General features: G+C 34.6%; 3 protein-coding genes across 8 annotated transcripts; 2 read left to right on the top strand and 1 right to left on the bottom strand.

Moving 5' to 3' along the window:
• Positions 1–1589: 1589 nt before the first annotated feature.
• Positions 1590–13458, top strand: LOC113073446 (tumor necrosis factor receptor superfamily member 14-like). Of its 4 annotated transcripts, XM_026246340.1 has the most exons (10): positions 1590–1663; positions 1915–2051; positions 7985–8361; positions 8690–8815; positions 10585–10740; positions 10890–10977; positions 11060–11244; positions 11918–11925; positions 12009–12051; positions 12260–13458. In XM_026246340.1, the coding sequence occupies exons 3-10, from the start codon at positions 8235–8237 to the stop codon at positions 12319–12321; spliced, it is 795 nt and encodes a 264-aa protein (XP_026102125.1). In that variant the 5' UTR covers positions 1590–1663; positions 1915–2051; positions 7985–8234; the 3' UTR covers positions 12322–13458. The 4 variants fall into 4 exon arrangements, with proteins under 4 accessions (XP_026102125.1, XP_026102128.1, XP_026102127.1 ...); XM_026246343.1 differs by lacking the exon at positions 10585–10740; XM_026246342.1 differs by lacking the exon at positions 1915–2051 and having other exon boundaries at positions 1608–1663.
• A 1648-nt stretch (positions 13459–15106) lies between these two features.
• Positions 15107–21948, bottom strand: LOC113073445 (sterile alpha motif domain-containing protein 3-like). 3 transcript variants are annotated; one of them, XM_026246338.1, is made up of 7 exons: positions 21860–21884; positions 20996–21035; positions 19518–19594; positions 17299–18257; positions 17064–17222; positions 16894–16989; positions 15107–16302 (listed from the first exon to the last, which is right to left on the bottom strand). In XM_026246338.1, the coding sequence occupies exons 4-7, from the start codon at positions 18241–18243 to the stop codon at positions 15988–15990; spliced, it is 1515 nt and encodes a 504-aa protein (XP_026102123.1). In that variant the 5' UTR covers positions 18244–18257; positions 19518–19594; positions 20996–21035; positions 21860–21884; the 3' UTR covers positions 15107–15987. The 3 variants fall into 3 exon arrangements, with proteins under 3 accessions (XP_026102123.1, XP_026102121.1, XP_026102122.1); XM_026246336.1 differs by lacking the exon at positions 19518–19594 and having other exon boundaries at positions 21860–21948; XM_026246337.1 differs by lacking the exons at positions 20996–21035; positions 21860–21884 and having other exon boundaries at positions 19471–19594.
• Positions 21949–24476: 2528 nt separating this feature from the next.
• On the top strand, positions 24477–27226 carry LOC113073443 (tumor necrosis factor receptor superfamily member 14). Its single transcript, XM_026246335.1, has 7 exons — positions 24477–24623; positions 24891–25201; positions 25362–25487; positions 25593–25742; positions 26303–26390; positions 26477–26671; positions 26763–27226. Exons 2-7 carry the CDS (start codon positions 25069–25071, stop codon positions 26818–26820), a joined length of 750 nt encoding a protein of 249 aa, XP_026102120.1. The 5' UTR covers positions 24477–24623; positions 24891–25068; the 3' UTR covers positions 26821–27226.
• Positions 27227–27779: the final 553 nt, after the last annotated feature.

Raw genomic sequence — 27779 nt, 5'->3', positions numbered from 1 at the left:
TTGAATCAGTGTCTATTTACATTAAGTGCAAGCCTGCCCTGTTGTAAGATGCTATACACTATCGCCCACCAACATGTGATTGGAATAGTCAACACTCATGAACGACGCAAACTCAGTATCAGCTTCAGTGGATTAGCGGTTAAAATGTGTGCTTTTCGACGCATTGGACCAGGGTTCGCGTTTGCCTTTTGCCAAACATATTTTGTCCTTTTTCAAATTTCATATCATATCGGAAAGGCATTTATTTTCAATAAAAATTAAGGAAATAATTAAAAGGTTGAAAATAAATAATTGGTAGGGTGAGGGTAGGTGTAGGGAGGGCTTTATTAATTGTCCCAGTAATGTGGCATCTATAGATTTTAAAACATTTAATTAAAATGATCATTTACACTCACCAAGTTATTATTGTGTACTGTTTTATAATGTACTAAAATACTGAGGTGCAGATAATTGCCATTATTTGAAGTAGTATAAATAGCAGAAAATCTTGCTATTTGAACATAGTGTAAATATAATCTATAATTATTTGCACTTAGTGTAAATGGCACATCGTTAAAAAAATACTGCTATATTCACTTTGTGTAAATAGCATCTATCGCTAAGAAAATATGCTATTTACACCTAGTGCAAATAGATGCTGCATAAAAGAATACATTGGCGCTCATCACTGAACACAGCAGAATATCATCATCATGGATCTCTTGCTAAAATACAATACATACTCCCACCTTGTGGGCAATTTATGGAAGCTCGTTTCCGCCACTACATAAAGAAATTAATTAATTCATTAATTAATAAAGAAATAGCTATTTTTTTATCTCAGTTCTATATATATATATATATATATATATATATATATATATATATATATATATATATATATATATATATATATATATATATAGTCTCGCATTGTCTATATAGCTATCGCAATTCTGAGGGAAAAAAAGTCAGAATGAATGGTAAGATAATTTTTTTAAGGTAGGCCTATCTTTTTTTTGAATAAATAAATAAACAAACAAACATTGTTTTTCACTGTCTAAATATATAATAAATAAATTCAGACGAGCAGTTTGTGATTTTCTGCCTTTATTGAACATTACACTGCATTTGGTCTGTTTTGCAACATGATTCAGTTAAAACTCAGCGCTATACATACATGCACGCTGGAGACCTTTTACCACACAAGGCTGCATCCAGATTTATTTAATAATCCACGAAGCACTTCATCCGGTAGTTTGTCTCTCCGTGACAACAAAAGCAGACTTTTATTATGTTGTTAGCAGTTAGCAGAGTAAGCGGGGAGGAGCTGAGTAAATTTATTCTGACGTCACACAACAGCATTTCGACTAGGAGCTATTGCATTTCAGATATCTTAAACTATAATTGAAACTAGTCGAAACTGAATTAGAGATATCTCTAATTACATTTGTGGATGTATGACGCGTCTATTGAAGATATCTATAAAGTAATTACAGATATCTTAAATGGAGTTTTGACTAGTCATAAAGTATTTAGAGATATCTTTAATCCGATTATTATACGAAATTATATTTATGGATAGTCAAACCAAGTTTTAAATGCTAAAACGGCTTGCGATAGGTTTGAGGATAGTGGAAAAGCGGCTGATGATAGCAGAAGACTGTACACTTGCGAGATGGACGTATGCACATTTTGACAATTTACAATTGCATATGACATTAGAGTTTATATATAGTCCTGGTGTGTCTAATATTAATATGTATCGCATTACAATTCTGAGACAGTAATATTGTAAGGTTAGGAATTACTTTTAAATGACAGTAACAAGTTATAATGTATTAGAGTTTGGAAGACTTGCACAACACTGGCTGTAGTTTCGGTTTCAGTTATCGCAATCCTCCTTAATAAAACACATTTTTTGTGAATTGGCAGTGAAAACACTGGGCTTGGTCTGTCTGACGCCATATCAGAATACAAACTGAAAACAACGCGGCTATATTTCGAGACAACCAACGTCTGTGACTTATGTTTTGTGAAAGTAGAAGAAGTGGTATTAGCCCTTTCTGCAAGTAAGTGGTTTTAACATTTTATTATTGAGGAAAACGAGTGACCTGCAGTTTTAAACTCCAAATTAGCTTATCACAAGTCTTGTTAAAAAATGTCCGGATTGTGAGAGCAACTGAAAAACATAGACCAGTACAAGCTATAGCCCAGCAAACATTCGGATATCGCAAGCCGTTTTAGCATTTAAAACGTTGTTTTGACTATCCATAAATATAATTTCGGATAGACACATTTGTAATTCGGATAGTCATAATTATAATTCGACTAGTCACAATGACAATTAGAGATATCTGCAATTATAATCGCACTAGTAAGAAATCGGATTAGAGATATCTCTAAATATTTATGACTAGTCAAAAGTACATTTAAGATATCTGTAATTACTTTATAGATATCTTCAATAGACGCGTCACACATCCACAAATGTATGGAAAGTCTTTTTAACATTTATTCTTTAAGCTGTACTAGTATCTTTTTTCAAGATACTAGTACTTATTTTTTAGATACTAGTATCTTTTCCATTAAGTACTAGTACTTATTCATTAGGTACTAGTGCTTATTCATGAACTACTAGTGCTTATTCTTTAGGCACTAGTGTCTTTTGTAAAGTTACTAGTACTTAATCATTAGATACTAGTGCTTAATCATTAGATACTAGTGCTTAATCATTAGATACTAGTACTTATTCATTAGATACTAGTGCTTATTTATTAGGTACTAGTACTTATTCATTAAATACTAGTACTTATTTATTAGGTACTAGTATTTATTAATTAGATACTAGTACTTATTTATTAGATACTAGTACTTATTTATTAGATACTAGTATTTATTTATTAGGCACTAGTACTTATTCATTAGATACTAGTACTTAATTCAATAGTGACTAGTAACTTTTATATTGTTACTAGTAACAAATTTACATTTGTTTGCTATTGACTTCTATGGGGATCCGTCATTGAGATATCAACTATTGAGTTTTGACTAGTATGTATTCCACTAGTGACTAGTACTTAATTTTTATGTACTAGTAGTTATTCATTAGGTACTAGTGTGTATTTTTTAGATACTAGTACTCATTCATTAGATACTAGTACCTTTTAAATAGACACTAGTACTTATTCATTAGATACTAGTAATTATTATTAGATACTAGTACTTATCATTTAGATACTAGTACTTATTTTTTAGATACTAGTACTTATTCATTAGGTATAGTGCTTATTTATTAAAACTAGTTCTCATTCATTAGATACTAGTACCTATTAAATAAATACTATTACTTATTTAATAGATACTAGTACACATTTATTAGATACTAGTACTTATTCTAAATGTTACTAGTATGATTTTTTATTTTACTAGTAATTTTTTTGTTGAACTCTACTGTAGCCATTTGGACTAGTCATAACATAAGACGAGTAAAAAAGCAGATCTGACTAGTAAGATCAGAATAGTTACTAGTATGGATTAAAAAAGGTACTAGTATCTAAAGAATAAGAACTACCTAATGAATAACTACTAGTATCTATTAAATAAGAACTAGTATCTAATGAATAAGTACCAGTATCTAAAAAATAAATACTAGTATCTAATGAATACTTACTAGCAATATTTAAATAGATACTAGATGCAATTGCAATAATTACTAGTCAGAAATTAAAAGATGATATCAAAAACAGAATAACTCTGAGTCCCTGTTCGTTTGGAGATATCTTCAACCTCATTAAGAACTAGTAAGAATGCATTTGGAGATATCTTCATTTAAACAGATCATTACATAAACATGAGTACCTCTCCACCGTCCAATCAGAGTCCACATGGTAATACAACACGCAGAATAAATTTGCATTAGGATTGCGTTTTAAACTTTATTCTCATAAAAATACGCGGGATGGTTTGAAGGGCAGAGATAAAAGCATATATTGTCACAGTCATGGTTTATTTTCATCAAGTTTCATCAGTAAAACGTCTATCTGAATGTTATTCAGCTACATCTACAGCGAAAACTGAGATTCCTGGAACTTCATCAGAGTCTCACTTGTAGAGTTTCTGCGCGAGGGCGCCCTCCGGTGACGAGTATGAATTAAAAATAAATTCATTGAGTACTCATTATTGCTTGCAAAACCCTAATTTGAGTAAAAATAGCTAAAATAATTAAATTCTTTGAGGTAAAAATTTGCAATTCCTTACGTTCTTCTAAAGAAGTGTGCATTTTTTTGCAGCTATATTTATATTTAGTCTTGTATAGGCTTCTCAGTTTTGTATATTATAGTGAAATAGTGTTATTACAAAATTAATGTTCCTTATTTTGTTTAGTGTTTTTATTTAGAAATAATAACCATAACCATTATTAGTTTTATTGATATATATATATATATAAATTAAAAAAACATTGGGCAAAATTGTGCAGCCCTTCAAGTACAGCAAACCTGGTGTTTTATTATTATAATTTTTTATTAATACCTTTTGGCCTTCTTTTCAAATAAAGAAAATGTTTGTCTGAAAACCAAAAGGTTTAGATTTTGTCACGCTGTCTAGTCTCTGTTTCCCTGGGTGTCCACTAGTGGGCTCACTTCCCCTAAGGCACTTCACTGTAGGCACTAGAATTCCTCTAGTCTGGTCCTGTCTTCACAGTAATTGCACTCTACGAATCGTCACAGATTTTGGGTGACATGTTCAGAATATTAATATAAAAACATTCAGTGTCTGCAGCACCAGTGCTACAGTCATGCCCAAAAATATGGACAGCTTTGGTAAATATGATGATAAAGAAGGCTGTGAAAATTAATCTGCATTGTTAATCCTTTTGATCTTTTATCTAAAAAATTCTAAAAATTCTAACCTTTCATTGAATAATAAGAATATAAAATTGGGGGAAATATTATTATAAAATAAATGTTTTTCTCTAATTCTCCCGCCTCCTTCTATCGGATGATTAGGAAGTTCTTATCGTTACAGTGGTGCCGAAGCCCGGGAGAAGGAGGCGGGAACCAGCGCACAATCAAAACATTTTAATAATTGAAAAATAAACACAAAACAGCGCACCAGCCCCTCACGGATGACTGGTGTGCACAAAATAAAAAGCAAACATAAAATAGTGCCCAGGCCTGGTCCTCTCTCGTCCTTCACGGTCGTCGCTCCAGTTTTATATCCTTCCATCTCCTACGTGGGACTCGTTCCCACGCCTCTCGGCCCCGCCCCACTCGCCACAATAATCAAAAATGCCATGTATCTAAACAAGATGTCCAGGACCTCCAGCAGAAATATAGGTCAACAACATCAAAAATAGAGCAGTATATTTCATTGTACATATGGTTTACTTTTTATCTCTGTGTTCACTAAACCCATCTTGAGTGTTTGCTGCTAAAAAGCTATTTTTTTAGTTTCATCTGACCATAGAAGCCAGTCCCATTTGAAGTTCCAGTCATGTCTGATAAATTAATATGCTTTAGTTTGTTTTTGGATGAGCTAGGAGAATTTTTATTGTAACCCTCCCAAACAACATGGCGCTGTTTGACAATTTTTTTTAAGGTATTCTGAGCCAGAGACTCAACTATTTTCTGCATTACAACCGCTGTGATCCTTGGAGAGTCTTTTAGCTACTCAAACTCTCTTTCTCACCATGCATTAGGACGATATAGACACGTGACCTCTTCCAGGCAGTTTTGTAACATTTTCTGTTGATTGGAAATTCTTAATTATTGCCCTGATGTTGGAAATGGGAATTTTCACTGCTCTAGCTCATTTGTTAGTCACATCTTGCAGTCACTTTCTAATTTGTGAAGCTCAATTATCTTTTGCTGCACATCAGAAATATATTCTTTGCTGCACATCAGAAAAATATTCTTTGGTTTTTCTCATTGTGATGGATGATTAAGGGCATTTGGGCTTTGTTTTCCCTCTTCTTTATATTTCTGTGAAACAGGAAGCAATGGCTGGATAATTTCATGTTCATAATAACTCTGGAGTGCTCAAAATTGTGAATATGACTGGGAATATACTTTAGAGTTATTTTACTCATAAGAATTTCTAAGGGTGTTCTTAATTGTGGCCAATGTGTATTGGAGAAAAACATTTATATCATAATGATATTTCCCCCATTTTAAATTATTATTATCCAAAGAAAGGTTAGATTTTTGCTAATTTTTAAAATAAAAGATCAAAGGGATTAACAATGCAGATTAATTTTCACAGGCTTATTTGATCATGTTTACCAAGGGTGTCCATATTTTTGGGCATGACTGTATATGAAAAAAAAATAAAAAAAAAAAATTTAACATACAGCTTGTGTATGATATTTATTGTTTTTACTGGAGGAAAAATAGGAAAATAACAGCTAATACAATTGGTGTCGTATCTACATCCTGCCAGCAGAGGTCACTCAAAGACCATCAAACACATTAGGCTACTATATTTATGAAATGACAGTTAAAAAACTGACAAAATACGTTTTCAATGTGCTTGTGTAAAAAATAATTGTTTCTTTTCTATTTGGTTTTCTAAAAAAAAGTACATTCATCTACTTGTTTCTGTTTCCTGATTAATCTCTCTCCTTTATGTTGTTGGCTCATTAATATTCAACATACAATTACCATACTGGGCAGAAATGCAAATTTAAAAAGTACTAGTATCTATTAAGTTCAGGATATCTCTGGTCTAAAAAGTCACTAGTAACTAAAAAATAAGTACTAGTTCTATTTTTTGTTAACACGGATAGTTTAATTAAATACTAGTCACCATTGGAATAAGTACTAGTATCTAATGATTAAGCACTAGTATCTAATGAATAAGTACTAGTAACTTTACAAAATACACTAGTACCTAAAGAATAAGCACTAGTAGTTAATGAATAAGCTCTAGTACCTAATGAATAAGTACTAGTACTTAATGGAAAAGATAGATACTAGTATCTAAAAAATAAGTACTAGTAACATGAAAAAAAGATACTAGTACAGCGTATAGAATAAATATTAAAAAGGCTTTCCATAACAAATGTAATTAGAGATATCTCTAATTCAGTTTCGACTAGTTTCAATTATAGTTTAAGATATCTGAAATGCAATAGCTCCTAGTCGAAATGCTGTTGTGTGACGTCAGAATAAATTTACTCAGCTCCTCCCCGCTTACTCTGCTAACTGCTAACAACATAATAATAAAAGTATATATATAACATAATAAATGCTAAAACAGTATTTCTGTTGTAGAATGCAATAGCCTATGTATTTGATATATTTAGTCAGAATGACTGTGTTTTAAATGTTTGTAATGTTAAAAAAAAATGAAAATTAAAGAATTGCCTTGTGATGTATGACTGTTTATTGTTGGACATTGTTAGTAGACAAATAAATAAAACTGTGAGATGGTGAAACTAGTATCCCCCCCACCCCCCGAAAATCCACAAGCAAATTCATTTGTTGGAGAAACACCGGTTTTAAAAAAGGTGAAATTTCTGAAAAATTGCCAGTTGGCAGAATATTACCATACAGTATTGTAGGAACATTTTTAAGATTTATAACCTTTTAGAGTTTTATAAAATTTACAGTACAAACATTTTTTCATCAACTGAAATATTTTTCATATACCGAATTACTAAAAGTGGTCACACAAATACAAAACACTATCATGGTTACACACAACATAAAAAATAATGCAGTTAACATTAATTTAACATAAGATGTAACGTACATCTCTATAATGTGCTTAACTGGTGAGAAAAAATCAAATGTTGGCTGACAAACAGAGAACACTCCACAGAAGTGTACATTTAGCAGTACTTTACTGTAAAATGACAAAATGAAATACCATTAAACAATTAACAGGGTTTTGTAGTATAATTTACAGTTTTTGCTGCTGACATTTTTTATAATTTTATACAGTGTATAAATGAGGTTTACAATGAGCTGATCCTTTTTCTGCTTTTTCTGTTTCATTTTAGCTTTCCGAAGAATGCATATGTCTGCAAGAACCTTGTGGAAGCATGACCTGTAGAAGAACTGAGACTTGAAGAGTCTTGAACTACTGTCACCTTGACTTTCAGTTTTCTACGAAATCACTCCATAATGTTTACAGTTAAGAGATAAATCTACCATCTATCATCGCAGGAATCAAAGCTTCCGAAGGTTGTGCTGTAGACAGCACAGTACTAATGACATCCAAGATCGACTGAATAAATCTAGACTGTGACTATGTTTGCTTTAAGGATCATTATTTTTATTACAGTAATTGTTCCTCTTAACTATAAACTTTGTTCCTGTCAGTGTTCTCATGCTGAATATGAGATACACAAGCAATGCTGCCCAATGTGTGCCCCTGGTAAGACTGCAAGTTATAACATATATACTACTTAACTTTATTAATATATTTTTTCATCTGTATATGTTTGTTTATTTGTTTATTGATTTACAGTATTAGAAGTTTGTTGTTGTCTGCCATAAAGAATCTGTTTCAGTTTAAATTCATTCACAAATTATAAAGGGCTTTTCCTTTACTTAATAACTAATTAACTATCTGAAATTATGAAGGGCTTTTCCAATGCTTTCTAAATACTCTGATATTTTGATTTGATTTTTTTCCAAAATGGTAAAAATATTATTCAATATTGTTAGAAGTCAACAACAAATTTTATGTGCTGCCTTTTCAGGAAACCGTGTTTATTGGCACTGCACAGATGACACCAGCACAACTTGTGTTCCATGCCCTTCATCAACTTTCACTGATGAACCAAATAACCTCACTGGATGCTTTCCTTGTACTGTATGTGATGCAAGTGAGTGTTTCCATTTCCACTTGATATGTGGTCATCTGAAAATGTCAGACTGATGGTGGCAAACGTCTCAGGTTATATGCATGTAACCATGGTTCCCTGAAAAGGCAACAAGACACTACATCCTCTAGCAGTTAATGTGGGGAACTCCTTCAGTGTGGTGTCTGAAGTACATGTCTAAATATGATAATAACATTGGCTGGCGACAGCCTATGACTTCACTACCAGCGTGGCCATTGTACAAAAGGGTGCTGGGAGAACATGTCATCTGCTACATACCCAATAACTTACCTGATAAGGGCTGATATGATAAAAAGATATCCAGTGCGAAGAAAATTGCAATGTACCGGAAATAAACACCTTACACTGGACCAGAAAAGGAGATTTCCTATAGATTACTTTTTCCAGATCCCATGAGATGGGAAGCCATCACTGGCATACCCCACCCCAAGTGGGAAGTGTTTGTCATTGGTATCTGTGACAATACACACCTAGAGTGGGACCCAAAAGGGTACGATGCCCGTAGTGAGTAAACATTACCATGTATATGGATATTAGAAAGTGCACATGATGCTCAGCATGTGCGCTTGGCATAAGCATGGATTTTAAAAAGGGCACTACCAAGCTCAACCATGAGGGCAGACCATCAGGGAGGCCAAGGAATGCCTATCAACCTGGTATGACTACCTCACTGACCTCAAAGGAGTGGAGTACTTGACTCTCAGATTGAGAGGAAACCTCACAGGTTCAAACTATACACATAACGCTGCTCCTGGTAGCAACCCTCTAAATCGAGGGGAGCACTGTCAAGCTCCATTATACGGGCAGTCCACATAATAGCACAAGATAGGGCTCAGGGAATGGCATGCTCATAGGAGACCTTCTAAAGTAAGGGGAGCAGGGCCAAACTCAACCTTGAAGGCAGTCCATCAGGAAGGTTAAAGGGAAGCCTATCAGCCTGGTGTGACCACAACACAGAGCTTAGGGAGTGGAGTACTCAACTCTCAGATCGAGAGGAGGACTCACATACTCAATCTGGGAGCGGCATGCTGATAGAAAACCATTCTGGAGAGGGGGGACCACTGCAAAATTCAGTCATAATGGCAGCTCATTAGGGAGGCCAAGGAAGGCCTATCAACCTGGTATGACTGCCTCACAGAGCTGAAAGTAGCAGAGTACTTGACCCACAGATTGAGAGGAGAACTCATATGCTCAATCAAATACCTGAGTAAGGGGAGGGGGATCCAAGACAGCAAGGCCTGGAAAGAGCCGTTGAAAGCATAACTAGAGGAGAGCCTACAGTAATTGGGAAAGTATAGTAGACAACAAAATCAAGATTCTCTGGCACCTTTTATAACATGGTCGTGCCAGTACTGATGCACAGGCATTCGTCATCCAGTGTTGTGGTTGTGTTTAGGTGTGTGATTCAAACACAGGTCACTCCAAAGGTCAAGGTGCTAGAGGATGCAGTTGGTGTTCTCTCGAAAGGTTATCATGTCTGTTTATTCAAGTCATTTAAGAACTGCATTGTTGCAATCTAGTTGCTCCAGGAAACTGTGCCTGGCAAGAATATAGTGTCAGTGGCTTCAGATGTAACTGTGCAAGTGTCTTCTGAAGCCCCATTCAGATTGTCAGCCCAAATCCGATTTTGTGCATATCTGGATAGAATCTGATTCCCTGCAGACTTGCACAAAAATCTGATTTTGGCTGACAGTATGAAGAAGGCATAAAAGACAATTAATGCAATGCTTATTTTTTATTTTTTATCCTAGGCCGTGGTTTAAGAGTGAATAAAAAATGCACTCGGTCATCAGACACTGTTTGTGGGCCTCTAGAGAGATTCTACTGCATTGCAAAAAAGAAAGGCTACTGTTCTTTAGCTTTGCAACATTCAGAATGTAGCCCTGGCCAATATATCAAACAAGCAGGTAAATTATTTAAAAAAAAATTCCCGTATATAAACATACATGAAACATTTCTTAATTGTTATCTGTGCTGCATTAAATGGAAAAGAAAAAGGAAGAAATGAATAGAGAAACACAACAGTGACAGTTTAATTTGCTGACTGTCTCTGCAGGTACTGGCTCTACAGATACTGTATGTGCTGACTGTACAGGTGACACATATTCAAATGGATCTTTCTCATCCTGTTTAGCACACACAAAGTAAGTGCTCACTTATGCTGTTTTTGTGTGCTGTTGGTCATTTAAAAAAAAATCTGATTGTGCATACAATATTATTTCACAGATGTGAGGCCCTGGGACTTACTGAAACAAATCCAGGAACAAATTCATCTGACACCAAATGTGGAAATCCCTCTACAGCTGTAGCAATAACTGCCCCTAGTGTTATAGTTACTTTAATAATAATTTTAGTAATATTATTTTTCATATTTAAACATATTTGGAAGAAGAAGCAATCAAAAAGTACAGGTAAGGGCTATTCAGTTATATTTTGTAATATGAGATCTATTGTTGTGTTTTTTATATAATGGAATTTTCTTTGAAAATTCATCAATTATTCCAGGCTGGGTCACTTTGATAATCATTCATATACACAGTATATTGCTACATTTAAAAATGATGGTGTTGTACAGAGGATTTTCTACAGATTTATTATTATTATTATCAATTTAAATTTTTGTGATAAAGTAGCATTTAGAGGTTTGGGGTAAGAAAAAAACAAAAAATAAACATAAATCAGTGGCATTCATTTTAATGATTCTATACAAATAATATCAAATAAATCGTAAAATAAATTACATCAGGCTTTCCACAAAAATATTAAGCAGCAAATACTGTTTTCAACTATAATAATAATAATAAAAAATGTATAACGTTATGTTAGAATGATAGTCTTGTGACACTGAAGACTGTAATAATGGCTGCTTATGGCTGTATAATATTGTAAAATACATTAAATTATAAAATATATACTATTTTACGGTATTAATGTTTAAACTGTGTTTTTGAGCAAATAAAATCACTTTTGGTGAGCATAAAAGATGCATTTCTAAACCAACAAAAAATTATTACAAATATTTGACAGGTAGTTTTTTGTGAGTTACATTAATATATACTTTTTTTGTTGTTGTTGTTCAAACAGGGATACAGGTATGTTCAACTTTTTACATGAAATAGAGAAGGTAAAACAGTTTGTTTACTATGTTTTAATAATGTTTGTTTTTGTTTAAAAGGAAACAGGTTTACCGTTTACTGTTGAAAATGACAGTTCTAAAGGTAAGATTAATGTATATCGTATACAGTACAAAGACATGCTAGATGCAGTTTATTCAGCTTATATAGATAACGATCCAATATTAGATTTTAATTATGTGAATGATATAATATTTTGTTCTTCTATGGTTATTTGACTGTGTCAATAAATTAATGTAAAAAAAATTTGTGCTACTGCAAGCTGAAAAGTAATGGTTCAATGTTTTTTCAGTTGATGGTGACAGGAAAATTGCTGAACCATTTGAAACAGAAGTCCTGACGACCTGTGATTGACTACAGTTTCTACACTACTCAGATCTTTCACTACATTTATCAAAGGAGTGAGATTTAGCAGTTTGAGCCAGAGTCATTGAAACAAGTCAAACAGCATCAAATTATTTTGTCATCATCTATTTAATCAACTACTAATGAACTACTGTGTGTGTCAAGCCTAAAAATAATAATAATAGTAATATTTAACGTAGCAACAAGTACATGAGACGGAATAAAACTCCATTAGCACTTTCTATAAGACGGCATCTGACAGTATTTAAATGTTTTTTTATAAGTATTATACAAAGGCTAATTATCGATCAAGTGCATGCAAAAAAACCTTGTCAGACTGCACTGGCAAATATGATGATCTGTATGACAAAAAATGACGAAGTATTTTAAAAGCAAATGATCGCAAAATAAAATGTTGGTTATATACATATAAAAAGCCTTTAAATTGGCAGCATAATCATGGGTGATCATAAGAGATGCAAAAACATAAAAGAAAAGCAAACTGGACATGAGAACAGCTAGGCTATAGGACTGTAACGTGGGAGCCGATGAGATGTGAGACATGCAGATCCATGTGCAAGCTTTTATTACACTAAGACATGTTCATAACAGGCATGGGTCAAACACTGGCAAACGGGTATATATAGGGGAAGACAAAGAATGTTCCTATGGCAAGCGTGGGTCTACGATCCAGAGGGCTAAGCAAGAGGGTTAATCCAGAATCCAGAGCAAAGGGTCAAAACACGAGAAACAAGGCAAAGCAAGAAAAAGACTAAACTATAAACTGAAGCAAGACTATGAAAACTATGAACCAAAACAAGTGGAACTGTGAAAACAAACACGGAAAGGCTTGGTATGGCTAGGGGAGGGATATGTGCAGAACAATTCTCTGCAGTATGTGAGGGGAAGTCCAATGCTTATTAAGCGTGTCTGATGATTGTGCCGTGTGTGTGATTGGTCTCAGGCGAATGGTGTGATTGTTATCAGGTGAATGTGATTGGTGCAATTGAGCATGAAGAATGTAGTCCGGGGTAGAGCTGTAATCGGGCCTTAAAAGTTAGGCCTGACAGGACCCGAGCCCGACAGGTTTCGGCTGAGCCCGACAAGTACATTTTGATTGACAGCTTTTTTTAAAGCCCGAACCAGTTTACAGCCCGACATTATTCAAATGTGCGCACGCACACAGCTCTTTTGCCTTTTGTCACCAATGAGTAATTTATTCATGTTTTAACATAATTTACTCATAACTAAGGTAGACTAGACCCAGGGGCGTAGCAAGCTTTTCAAAAGTGTGGGGGATGGATGCGGTTTGTTTATAAACAATAAAAATGATGAACACATTGACAGAGGGGTACAAAATGCAGGGCTTAAAGTTCTCTGGCACTGTGCGGGATTTCTGGCTTGCAGCGTTTGGCTGGGAAAAAATAATCCTACATTAAAAAAAAAAAATCAGAAAAGGGGAGAAAAAAAACGCAAAATCAGAAAAGGGGAGAAAAAAAACGCAAAATCAGAAAAGGAGAGAAAAAACGCCCACACAAAGCTTTTTCTCTGGTGGTATAAATCATGTAACAATTTACTGTTTTTAAACATTAAAATAATATACACTTTAATTTCATAGTTCTTCAACAGGTATGCAAACAATATCCCAATAATAGCAATTAGCATTAGTCTAAAAAACGAAATATAATACCAAAAACACTCGACATGTCAACAAAACGATTAACAGAACATCTTCCCAAACACATATCAAGCTTATTTAAATACCTCTAAAGCATAAACACTCATTCAAAGTACCTGGAAAAGGGAGATGTAAATAACCATAAGTTCCCGCCTCCTCAGCACGAGCTGACCGATAACACGCCAAGAGAGGCGGGACTTAAGGCAGAACAGCCAATCATCAGCCGATCACACTCAAAGCCGGTGTCAAGTTTGAGAGGGGGAGGCAGCCGCGGCGAGCGCAGACACAGAGCGGCCAGAGAAACGGAGGAACGACTGTAGTAAGGCGTTTGTGCAAAACTGCGGAAAAACTGCAGAAAATGTGCGGGTGTCGAACCCTCTCACCGGGAAAAGTGTGGGTGTTAAAACCCCGACATCCCCCACGGGTGCGACGCCCCTGAGTCTAGACCACTTTGAAGTTGGAATAAAGAAATAAAATAAGTCCTCTGTGACATCTTAACATCTCAGCATTCTAGACATAGGCTCATTTAACCTATAAATAGACCAACACATCAATAAAAACGAGTCATTTAAAAATAAATTAAGATACATTTTAAATTAAGATTTGGCAATAACGAAATAAAGATAAAGGCTCCGCCGGATTTGATTTATTTAATAAAAGAATATGCCAACATTAGCGTAAATACTCTGTCAACATTATGCATTTAAGACTCAATGAATATTTAGTTATCATTTGAAAAACCTTTACTCACAGAGATTACACTGTAAAATGTAATAAGTTGAGTTAACTTAAAAAAGTGAGGAAACCGATTGCCTTAAATTTATAAGTAAACTAATGTATTACTTTTAAGTTGGTAAAACTAAATAGTATTTGTAAACTAAACTTATTCATTAAGTAAAGTATAGTATTCATTTTAAGTTGGCAAAACTAAATAGTATTTGTAGACTAAACTTAAACATCAAGTACAATTAAGTACTGGTGACTCAAAAGCATTAGTTGAGTTAACTTATTATTAGTGTTCACTTTACTAGTAAATTTAAGGAAACCGATTGCCTCACATTTTTAAGTAAGCTAAACTAACAAAAACGAGTAAAGCAAAAAAAGTTTGTAAAAACATTCATTTTAATGTAACCGTGTACAAAATTGTTTTTTAAAGCAAAAAAGGGTTGATGGTGAGTGATTAAAAGAACCAATTAATCAACCCTACAATAAAACATTTGTGTTACTGCACACAGATAACCGATTAAAACATTTTTGTTGTGGGTATAGGGATTTGTCACCCATCAACCTGGATACAACACCCTAAATGCAACAGACACAATACGAAATCTTTGTTATTACTAACAAACATCTTGACTAAAAGTTTTGGTTTTGCATTCAGGTTGGAAGGTGTCCGATTAAAACTATACCAAAAAATTAAACAACAGACCTACTGCAACACGGTCTTGTTTCTGCCATCAGAAACACAAAGAACACACCTTGACCAAAACATCCAATTTATGCAGCAATTAGAGTTTTGTTTTTGTTCTTGTTTCTGCAAACACTTAAGATTTTAAATAAAACATTTGTTTTAATCAGTCATCCATCAACAACATTGCAAAAGTGCAACAACAGACCTACAATCACATGGTCTTTTTCTGCCATCAGAAGCATAAAACAAAAACAGATAAAAACATCAAGGTTAAGTTGCAGGTATTAAGACTTTTAATCAGTCACCCATCAATCTGGATACAACACCCAGAAGGCAACAATAGACCAATTGGTTTCTGCAATTAAAAATATATTGAACAAATTCTTGACTACAAAGCTTTTAGTGACTGGAGTTTTTGTTTTGTATCCAGGTTGGCAGGTGACTGATTAAAAAAAAAAAAAAAATGCTGCAACAGACCTACAGTAACATGGTCTTGTTTCTGCCATCAGAAACATACACGCAAAAAACAAACCTACAGTAACCAGACTTGTTTCTGCAATCAGAAACAAAAAAAAACAAAAAAACATTAAAACAGTAGGTTTTTTAGTGATTGCAGTTTTGGCTTGAGAGATTTGTGCCCCAGGGAAAGAAAAACCCTTTGAATGAACTCAAAAGTGTATTTAAGCTGTGAAGGGTACTCCATATTTAAAGCATAGATCAGTCCAAAAACAAAACACATGGCATGTGGAACATTCTCAAGTCCATCCATTGCTATAAGACCCTCCAAAATGATTGCTGTATCAGTGACCTCCAATGGCAAACCTTGTGGAGACATGGGGCTGTCCTCTGGCACCACAGTGAGAATTCCTATTGATACTTGAGGTGTGACAATATCAATATCCTAAGAAAGAAAGAAAGAAAAGCAATATTAAAATACATTCTTATATTGCAAACGCAAACAAGTGCATGTTCCTTTTAAAAATTTAAACTGCTTAAGGCGCTGTTATTAGTTCTGGAAGTAACTATTTGTAACAGGGCTTCAGTGGGAATTGTCAGTGATAATTTGGACCTTTTCAGCAAAAGCATCTTTGAAACATTTAATAACAATATCTTTTTAGTAAAACAGTTACATCCATCCCATGATCGGTTTGGTTTCAAACATTCCTCAAAATGTCCTTGTGTTCATCAGAACAAAAATGTATACAAGTTTGTAACAAAATGAGATCCTTTCCCTATCCTTTTAATGTTTAATTTATTATTTAACAATAATTATTGGTCATCGAAAGGAGTTTGTTTTTGTTGTTACTGCTGAAACCGTATATACCAGCAGAGAGTGAAGCGATAGAGTGGAGAAGGGATGCTGCTAAAACTGTCACGGGACATAGGTAAAGAATGGCTAAATATAGAGACCTCTTTGCGCAGAGGATCTCCCCAAAAATTGGGAGATCTTTCTTGTAGCATTTTTTAAAAGATATTAAATTAGAATACTTACAAAACATGTTTTGAAGAAGTCTGTAGTGTCTTCTCCAAGAAGGACTGCAAGACCACGGAGAACTGCTGTCCGTCGAGCAGTGACATCAGTGATGTTCTAACAAATAACACATAAAACATCAAGATCAAGAGTGAAAACGGATCACTTTAAACTTGACAAAAAACACTTACTGCAGACTTCATTTGTATTAGATACTCTGAGAGCTTTTTTCCAGCTGTGCCTTTCTTGGATTCAAAAATCTCCAGAAAACGAGAAGTATTTTTATCAAGGGCTGAGAAGAATTCTTGCTTGAGGTTTTTGCTTGTTATCCGGTTGAACTCAGCAATAATCTACGAAAAGGAGAACAAAAACACATTAAGACTTGAAACATTTTTACATGCCCTAGATAAAATGTGTCTTAATTACCTGACTTTCCCTGAAGAGTGCTGGCCATCTTTGTAAAGTCTCTTTTACTGAAGGCTCCTTTTCAACCAACTCTTTTCTTCTTAGCGAAAAAGTTATGTCCATGTACTGTGCTATCAGTGTAGAACTTGGATGTCGTTTCTTCATTTCCTCCACAATTTCTAATCGTTTTGATTCCATGCTGCTTTCATTTTCACCAGCAGGCATATTGGGTAGAAAATTTATCTCGAATCGTTTGGGTTTCTTGACATTTCTTGGAGAATCTTGGCTCCCTCTTTTCATTGAATTAACAAGAACATCGGTGCATCCAGCTCTCCTTAGTTTGCTCCTGTAATTACCCATTTTAAACTTTATACTGTTTTTCCATCCGTTCCATCCAGTGGAGGAGCCTGGTTCAAAAAGGCATGGATGTTTTTTGACAAGTGCCGATGCAACATCATTGAAATCTTCTTCACGGGGATATGCTTTAAATTTGTACATGGCCTCGGCAAGCTTTTCAAGTACTTCATGTTTCATGTCCCTGGGAACTTGCAAGTATGTCTTATCTCTCATAAACAAAAGGTTTCCCTGGCGCAGTCTGTATTCCACATTCACGGAAAAGCTGGGAATTTCAAATGTTTCTGGCCATGGATCCTGGCGTGTAAGAGGTGACTCTTCTTGAGAGGTAACAGACATAATGTCGGTGTCAGCCTGGCTCGGTGTAGGTGATGTCACAAGAGAGATTACCTTCAAAGTGGGCTTCTCAGGTAAATCTGCAATGTCAGTAAGGTTAACAAGTGCATTGTTAAAATCAGCGTCTTCATACTGAAGAGAGAACGTGTATGGAAGATCAAGATGCTGCCCAAGCTGTTCAATCAGGGAGTCCAGGGTTTGTGGTTTGCTAGGAAGTGTGACCTTCCGTATATCATTGTCAGTCACAATCACTCTTAAAACAGTTCTTGTCTCCATTATGTCATGTGGACCTAAAAAATAATTTGAGAAAACATCCACAATTTTCAGTATTAGACCCCAGACAACATTCAGCACAAGATGAAGTGTTTAATTGTAACAAATATCCTGCCTTGTATTTTGTAGGTTGGCAGTGGAAACAAGTCATTCAAATCAGACAGCTTAATGACTGACATAAGTGGTACATGGCTGGACAATTCATAGGAACGCAGATGCTCAGTGTACCACGCTGTCTGTTCTTTGCACACAAACAAAACATCTGTGTTGATGACTACAATTTTAACAATTTGCCTGAAATCAGGAAGACCTGAACAGGAGCCGACAGAAACAACTACATCAGGACAGTACTTAATACCATCAATGCATACTGAGGATGTAACAAGGACAGTGCTTTGAGCACCAAAGTTGTTCTGAAGAACATTCTGAACATTCTCAGGAAAAGATGAAATCAGTGTAACTGCAACTTTTTCCATCTGCACAGAAGGCTTGAAAAAAGAAATTGAATCCATGTGGTACGCCATCATTCTTTGATGTCGGACTGCCAGAGTTTGAGGGACATTTTTGAAATTTTTTGTGTCACGAATTATTTGCTTGAAGAACTTATGTTTGCCTTCAAAACGCATTGTCCAGACATCTCTTAAAGGCCCATACATTCGTATAAGTTGTGGGTAATGCTCAATGTAATGGTGTTTGGGACGCAATGCAAAATGAGGAAATGCTGTTAAAAGCAAACCTCTATGCTCTGAAATTTTATCCCCAAGGAAATCAATAGTTTCCTCAGTGAATCTGAAGGACGTCGCCAGTTCCAAAATGTCTTTCAAAAGCATTAAAATCTCCCATGATGGATCGTTCTCTGGGATATCAAATCCAATCATGAGGGGAAGAAGTCTTAGAAGTGCCCAATTTTCATGGCCATTACCACCAATTGTGCCTCTAGAGGCAAAGGCAACTGGAATAGTTTGAGGCTGATCAGTCTTGTCCATGAATTTGTATGGAAACTGCTTGATTGTTCTGTTTAAGTAGTCAAGAGTAATGTACTTTTTGTTGATCAAATCATTAAGACACATTGCCATTTCAACGGGTATGACACCCTCTAAGAGATCATGCATGAGGTCAGGTGGAAAGCCGCCGATAGTGTGAAAATAGTCTAGCTCTCTGAAGACACAACTACCTTTCACACCATACTGTTTAACCAAACTCTGATCTTTTAAAACTTCCTCAACTTGCCTTTCGTGATTTAGCTTGGTCCTGGATTCAAATGCTCCTGTCCGTACCTCTCTTTGTTGGATTTCGCTCTTCTTCACCATACAGAAGCGACAGGGGTGTTCCACAATGAAACTCTCTTGGAATCCTGCCAAGGAGTGGGCACCAAGGTTATCAGCAGACACACAGAGAACAGTTCCCAATAAACATTCTCCTAACCGCTCTACAAAGACGCCATGTTTCTCTAATGTTTTCAGATCTTGAACAAGAGGGTGTAGGACTTTTTCATATCCACACCGTTTCACTGCACTAGCTTTGCATAAGATTGCCAACTGAATTGCATGAAGAGAAGACAGATACTTAGAGGGAAGATTGGCAAGGACCCAGTAAACACTGAACATCTTGTGTTTCTTTTTTGAAGTGCCAAGAGGGTTGGCAATTTCAAATTCATCAGTGTAGAGGGTAAGTAAAATCCTACATTTTTCTGCCATCAGAAAAGGATTCTCAGAGTAGTTAGTGCCATCTCTGTAGGAACTAATTCCACATGCACTTCCATCGGGAGCAAGAACTTTATCAAGGACCTCTGATCGGTTTAAAAGCAGCTGTAACATGTTCAAGATTGGCACATATGCAAAAGACTGTGATTCTTTGTCGAGTTTGTATTCTATTGGCATAACTATTGGAAATTCTTTCTCAAAGTATGATGCTCTTTTACTGATGGTAGATAGAGGCTCACCAGACTCAGTCATTTTTAAGAGCAGATTATTTTCTGTGACAACTTTCACAATTTCTTTCAAAACATTATCACTATAAGTGATTTCATGTTGATTTAAAATCTGTTGAATGCCATTACTCAAAAGTGGCCTTGACAGAAGAAAAATCTGAGTAATTTGTTGTATTACTTCTTGTACTGCTGCATCAGATATATGCAGAATGGTTTGCATCTTAAGGAAAAGCAATCCTAAATTATGCTTTAGTTGTCTCTGTAAATCATCTAGACTTTGATTTGGGTCACCTTCTACATATTCATCCTGGCCAAACTCTGTAGAATCAATTGAATCATAGCAAGAAGCTGTACTTTGTGTAACATCTTGCTGTAAATCGGCAGCAATATTTTGCAACTCCACTAAAATGTTGGGCTTTAAGTTCCTCTGCGTGCTAAACTGGTGTTGCTTACTTTTATGAGCATTAAATGTGGAATAAATTCTGCTTTCAAAATTGCAGTCTTTGTATGGGCACTGAACCATTTCATTATTTTTCAGATGTTGACGCAAATGGCAGAAAAACAAGGATTCTGTGCAGGGTTCTTTAAATTCACAGAGAGGACAATGAAATATCAAAGGTGCTGGTTCTGATCCACTTGTTTGTTTTGCATTTTCAGAGTGATTTCTTGTTAAATGCACTTTTAGAGCATTGAATGATTTAAAAGAACACAAACAGTCTGTGTGAAGACAAGGAATTTGGTTGGTTCTTGTGTAGCTTCCATGTTTAATCCGATAATGCTTCAATAGCAGAGCTCTCTTTTCACAGAAATAAACACAGAACTTACACTTCCACTGCATGTCCACTGCACTCTTCAAAGAAACATTCTGCAAAAAAGTTAACGGAGTTAAAGTATATGGATTAATAACAAGCAATTTGTAAAAACAATTTTTAGCATCCACTTTAAAAACTTGTATAAAATATTGGTTTCTTTGCAGCACCTCTTATTTAACATTCTTTTGCATTTTAAGGCATTAAATTAATGGTTTTCGTGTCGATTCGTTTGAAAAGACAACAGAGAAAGACGATTTAAACTGGCTCACGAATCACTAATTTGTTCAGTATATGGTCTGAAGGCACGTGAGGTGTTTAAAATCAGAATGAGTTTTTAGTCTCAAGAAAAAAACGTCGCTTAGACACACGTGCTTACAGAATATATAACCTTACACATTATTGTATTTATTTTAGAACACAAGGCAAAAATCCTGTATACTATGCTCAAATGTTCAATTGCAGGTATGAGTAACGTTACACGTGTAAAGAGCTTCTCTCGTCCATCCCTAATCTGAAAACCGTTGTTTATATATAAACGACATCAACACTAATTATAAACGTGTTACTTTTCCATTGCATACATTTTACTCAAGTAATTATTAAGACTATAGCTTCAACTAATCATTTACACAGTAACTTGTATTTTACTTAAGTTTTTGTTACTCTATCCACCTCTGAAACTTGTCTGTTGACCTAAAACACGTTTATCTTTAAAGCGAGACGATTACCAATTATTAGATTGCTAAGAGCAATCCAACGTCATCCATCGATTTTATATAAATATTTTAACAAAATATTACTGTTTATGAACTTTGATTGATATATTATTATTTTGTAATGAAAATGTAGCAGTTAAACTATAAAAAATGAGACTCACCTTATCATTCTCTTATCCAGCCACGTGCAAATTAATGAACCTGCTATCTGAACCAAGTAACTAGCATGTGCAGTCGTCTTCTTCTTCGTCCAATTAATGATCTCTAACTCCTTTGGAGTATTATCGCCACCTACTGTATATCTGGTGCATTCACAATACTTAAACTTTTAAGTTGAGCTAAATGAACAAGTTGAGTTTAAGCACTTTGAGTGGGGAAAAAGTTGGAATTACTTAGTTTAACTAAGTAATATCAAAAAACTTAATAAAGTAAGTTAAGTTTACTTAATCATTTTAGTAAGCTCAGCAATTACATTTTACAGTGTAGGCTAGGTCTACATGTTTTTGTGGAGGAAAATGATTGAATCCACTGTAGACGTCTTCAGCGCGTTCCTGCGCTCACGGATGGTGCGTCATTATTCACTCATTATTCTCATTATAAACATGGTCAAAACTTTTCCACACCTCAGAGTTTGCTTTAGTTGCTGGTGCAACCAAAACGTAATCACCAGAGGCAAGCCTCCGTTACACCTGCTCAGCATTCATTTTCGCATCTTTATCGCGCTAATCGAAACACATCACATGACCGCTTGTTTACCTCGCAAACCGGAGCGCAAGCGCGGGTCCCATCGGGTTCGGGCAAAGATCTTCAGCTCTAATCCGGGGTGTACCATGTAGTGTGAGTCTGTGTTGTGGATAATGGCCTCTGATGGTGAATAATTGGAAGTTCAATCACCAGATCATGACAAGGACATAATCTAACATTTACAACTGGGATAACCTCCAAACCAAACCAATTAGAAAAAATGTTTCTAAAATGTTTATATTCCGAGGTAGATTGCTAGCAACAGCCATTTTAGGATATTTCAGATTTGGTCTTAGTGACTTAGGAGTCCTCTTCATTATTCCTAACCTTTCACAGATTTAGGAGCTAATTTTAGCATTAAAATGCTTTCTGAAGACCTATTCACAAAGCTGCTGAAGAAATGAAAAAAAATCTTAAATTAAGAGAAAAGGCTATGGAAGATGTCATCAATCTTACTAAATATGTGAGTGATTTAATCATAGAAGTATTGTACAAGGAATCACATTGCAAATATTCAAATAATTATATATATACATATATATATTATATATATATATATATTATATATATATATATATATATATATATATATATATATATATATATATATATAAAAGTGTTTCCATATTCAAATAAATTAAACAAGTTCAGCTAATTATCAGACACATTAAAAATCATGAACAATTAGCAGATATGTAAATAAGCAGAATTGTAATTAAAAGACTAGAATTGTCATGGCTGATAGTAAGATATTGTGAAAACTTAAAAGAAAACCAAACTGGACTCAAGAAGGGGTCCTTTTGCCAAGTAAGAAATGTTCCTGGATCCACATCTTTTGATAATCCTGGGTCAACATTATTGTCCAAAATATAGACTTAGACCAGGATGTTGATCCAAGCCGATGTTGTACATGGTGAAATCACGCTCACCCTCAAGAAAGACATAATAAAGGGAAATAATCATTAAATATTTCTGAATTGTTTGTTATGATTTTAGGATTGTTTGTGATTTGATCATAATCAAGTCCTGTTGGTTTAGCACCCCTTATTTTTAAGATATAAAAAATATATATAAAGAACTCCATTTCCCATAATCCTTTGCCAGGACTCATCAATTGCAATCACCTGTCTCTCATCACCTCATCAGTCTCACACTATAAAGGTTGGACACATCCACACACAGTTTGCTGATTATGGTTTAGCCTGTACCCTGTTTCCGTTTCATTGCTTTGCCTTGCCTACCTGTTTTTGACCTTGGACTGATTACCTGGTTTATTGATTGTTTTGCTGCCTGCCCTGACCTCTGCCTTGGACCGTTTCTGATTTTGGATATCCTTCGACATACTTGACGCTCATTGATTACTGCCTGTTTCACCATTCTCTACAATAAAGCCTGCATTTGGATCCGACCTTGCCTACATGACCCTGAGTGTAACAAATATATATATATATATGATTTTAAACTTTATAATGCAGTGATATTATTGGTTTATACTGTATTTGCATAAAGTTAGTTTTTTGTAGTTTTTAAATTAAACTGTGTTTGAAATTGTGACTATAGCAGTCATTGTGGGCAGCAGTCATAGTTGAACATAGTGGAACAGGTGAATTTTCTGTAAATTCAAGTCTATCTTCCAGTGCTTGATCTCTACTTATTTCTCTTCTGAGTCAGATGGCATTTTCACAGGATAATAGTCGATAAAGCTTAATAAATAAGCTAATATTTTAGCTGGATACAGCGGTTCAAAGTAAAGAAAACAACAACATTTTAATACATTTGTTTTACTGTTTTAATTATAGTAGCAATTTGCTTGCTCAGTAAAAGAACACATCGCTTTGAGCTGAAGGCGAAAAACAAAGTTCAGTATTTTTGCCTGCTAACTGATAATTTTGTGAACACACAGTAGGACATTTTGTCATGTGTTTGTTATGCGCCATGTCATGGGAACATCATGGGAACATAAAAATGACTCTGACCCGATGGACAATGATTAGCTTGTACTACAGAAAAAAAAGACGCCAAATACAAATCAGTCATTGTTTGAGGTTTTTTTTGTTTCCCTAGTGGAAACAATCACATCTTTCACATTGTACACAATCAGTCACATGCTTTATTCATTACTATTGCCACCCCTATCAATAGATTGGTCTGCAGCTGTGAGAAACATCTTATTCCTTTAAAGTAAGTGCTTTTCTTATGCTTTTGTGTTGGTAAATTTGTTTAAGGAATGTCTTCACTTCTTGTCAAGTTGATTGGGTAACGCCAAATATAATTTTTCAGGATCTTGAGAAGTAAGAAATTGTGTTCTTACTGAAGAAGCTGCTTTTAAAAATAGCATTGTTTCATGGTTTTTAAAAGAATTACTGTTGAACTGATCATTTATTTTTGGTTGAATATCTTTTATTTGTGTTTTGGGTAAATAACAGCATATTTTTTCCTTTATTTTAGACTGTATTGGGTCCTTTACTGCCCCCCCCCCCCACTCCACAGAAAATTATATCCATCAGAAAATGATCAGAACCTGCGACATTCAATACAGAGAAGTGCTTCTGAAGTCTGATAGAAAGACAAAATCCACTATCAGCTCTTTGCACAGACACACTGAGTTGACTCATTTTGCATCTTTATGAAAATGAAGCTTTTGTTGATTATTTTGTACATTGTTTCTATTGCCTTGCTACACATAGAACTAGCTTATTGTATCTGTTCCAGTGATGAATATGAGATAAATGGACATTGCTGCCCTATGTGTGCACCTGGTGAGTGAATAGTTCATAGTAATAAAAGAGATATTTCATTTTTAGTACAATTGTTTACAAGAAGAATTTCAAGATATCTTGACTCAGGGCTTAGAAAAACATTTATAGAAAAGTTTGAATTGTAAAAAAGAACCTTCTAATATCCTATATACTTTTAAAGGTAGTCGTGTTTTATGGCATTGCACAGTGGATACCAGCACGACTTGTGTATCCTGTAGTGCATCCACATACACTGATGAACCTAATGGGCTTGAAATTTGCTTTTCTTGCTCAACCTGTGATGCAGGTGATGGTTTTACATTTATTAAGCAGAGAGTTCAGGATATCCAAATGAGTACAATCATTTAACATGCTTCATTATTTAATAAATGTTATGTTTCAATATATTTAGGTTTAAGGCTACAGAAGGCCTGTACACGGTTATCAAATACTGTTTGTGAGCCACTTAAAGGATTCTTCTGTATGGTCAGAGAAAAAGGCAGCTGTAAATTAGCTGTTAAACATTCTCAATGTAATCCTGGAGAATACATCCAACAAAAAGGTACGGATGTTCTCATTATTTGTGTAGATGTTACTGAAGCAAGTGCACAAATAATTGGCAAATACTACTCACAAGTTACTTGCATATTAGAATAAGCAGAAAAGAATAATCACTAAACTAGACCTTATTTAATATATTTAATTAGCTATATACCTTTTTTTATGATGAAAATGCCACAGCTCTCTTTATCAACTTTCTGGAGATATAGTAATTCTAGCTACAGTATAGTTTATATCTATATAAATCAAGTATCTGCACTCTTTAGCAAGCACAAGTGGATCTTGTGGATCATAGTTTTTGGTACTAAGCAAACAAAGTCTTACACAGTAACTTATTTTTTTGAAAAATGAAAACTTATTGTCAAAATTACCAATTTTAGATAAACTGATCCAACGTATGTACGTATACTGTTCGCAATATTCTTAATATTGAATAATCAATGTTAAAAACTAAATATTGAATACTAATTAAAGCCTTGTAGTGTTTTGAATTTAATTTAGACTGAGTGAATTTTTGAAAGTTTATTTTTCAAATAACTCGGTGTCCTAATATCTTAACAGGAACAGCCAGCACTGATACTGTGTGTGGTGAATGCACAAATGGCACCTACTCTGATGGCACTTTTACAGCTTGTAAGCCACATACAAAGTGAGTAGCTTTACATTAAGTTTTACATTAAATTCCTGTTCTAATAGGTCTGTACTTGCTAACATCACACTGTTGCATATCTACAGATGTCAGAGTATGGGTCGTAAACAAATAGAAACAGGAACAACATCATCTGATGCTAAATGTGAATATACTCCGAATGGTCTTGTTATTGGAATCGTGACTGGTGTTGTGGTCATTGTTGTTATTGTTGTTATTATAGTCTCAGTAACCCAGTTCGTCATATTCAAACACAAATCAAAGGCTCGTCCAGTGATAAGGTAAGGCTTTGACAGTTTTCCCCCATTATAATGTACTTTGCATTTATCTAATTAATTTAATAATAATTTGTATACCTCTTTAATGTTTCAGGTCCGTACAAAATGTTGGTGGAGGGCTCTTAAAGTACTTACATAATCCATGGACATAATGTTACTTATTACATTTTAACCAGTCAAAGTGAAACAAAAAGAAAAACTTTTCTTGTTACTGATGGTGGACAAGCTGGTCACTGAGAGTGAAAAAACTAGGCACATATGTTTTCTTCCCTATAATAAAATGTATTAACATTACTATGGTACAGTTTAAACACTGTAAAAGATTACAGGAAGAAGAAAATGTAATATCATAAAAATAATTCTTCTTAACCAGTTACATCTGTAATGAAATGGATATCAGCACACACGCGATTACTATTAGTAATTTTGACACTACTTGCATGATATGTTGAAATTAGAACACAATCTAACAGTTCTTGTGAATAATTTTGTGACATGACATTTATTGGTAAATATATTAAAAATCTGTAACTTTTTCCAATTTGAGTCTGAATCTCTGTATATGTTCTAAATGTATTTGTTACTCAATTTTATAATTACTTATATATACTTCTGCCTCCATTTTTTTGTAAATACAAAACAAAAACATTATACATATCTATTATACTGTCACACTGTTTGCCTCACTGTACAGCGTAAATTCAAAGTTTAGAATCATTTCTCATTCAGACATGTTGTGTACAAACTGTTACAAAATGTCTCATGGTTTGTACAGCAACTGATAGAAATCAACACATTGCAAACACCAGCAAATTCAGGAAACAACTTTGTCAGTTTTGTACAATGCTGATGTTTTTCGCAGTGCTGATGCATTCTTCTAAATAAGCTGAATGAAGGCTGCAAAACTAAGACTAAAACATTGAGACTTCCTTCGAAGGAGCTTGATTACATGGCAGCCTAGATGTTATGCATGCTTTCCATTTGAAAAGCATCCATAACAATGTGAAACTATTTTTATGTTTTGTTTCACTTTATTTTTAATGTCTTCTTATGAAGTTTGACATGCTGAAAATCACATTATTTTTTTTGTATCATTAACAGTAATCATTAA

This window comes from Carassius auratus, unplaced genomic scaffold (genome assembly GCF_003368295.1).
Source record: "Carassius auratus strain Wakin unplaced genomic scaffold, ASM336829v1 scaf_tig00012155, whole genome shotgun sequence".
Classification (NCBI taxonomy): Eukaryota; Metazoa; Chordata; class Actinopteri; order Cypriniformes; family Cyprinidae; genus Carassius; species Carassius auratus.
The sequence above is the reverse complement of the archived record's forward strand: the minus strand, read 5'-3'. Positions and strand labels throughout refer to the sequence as shown.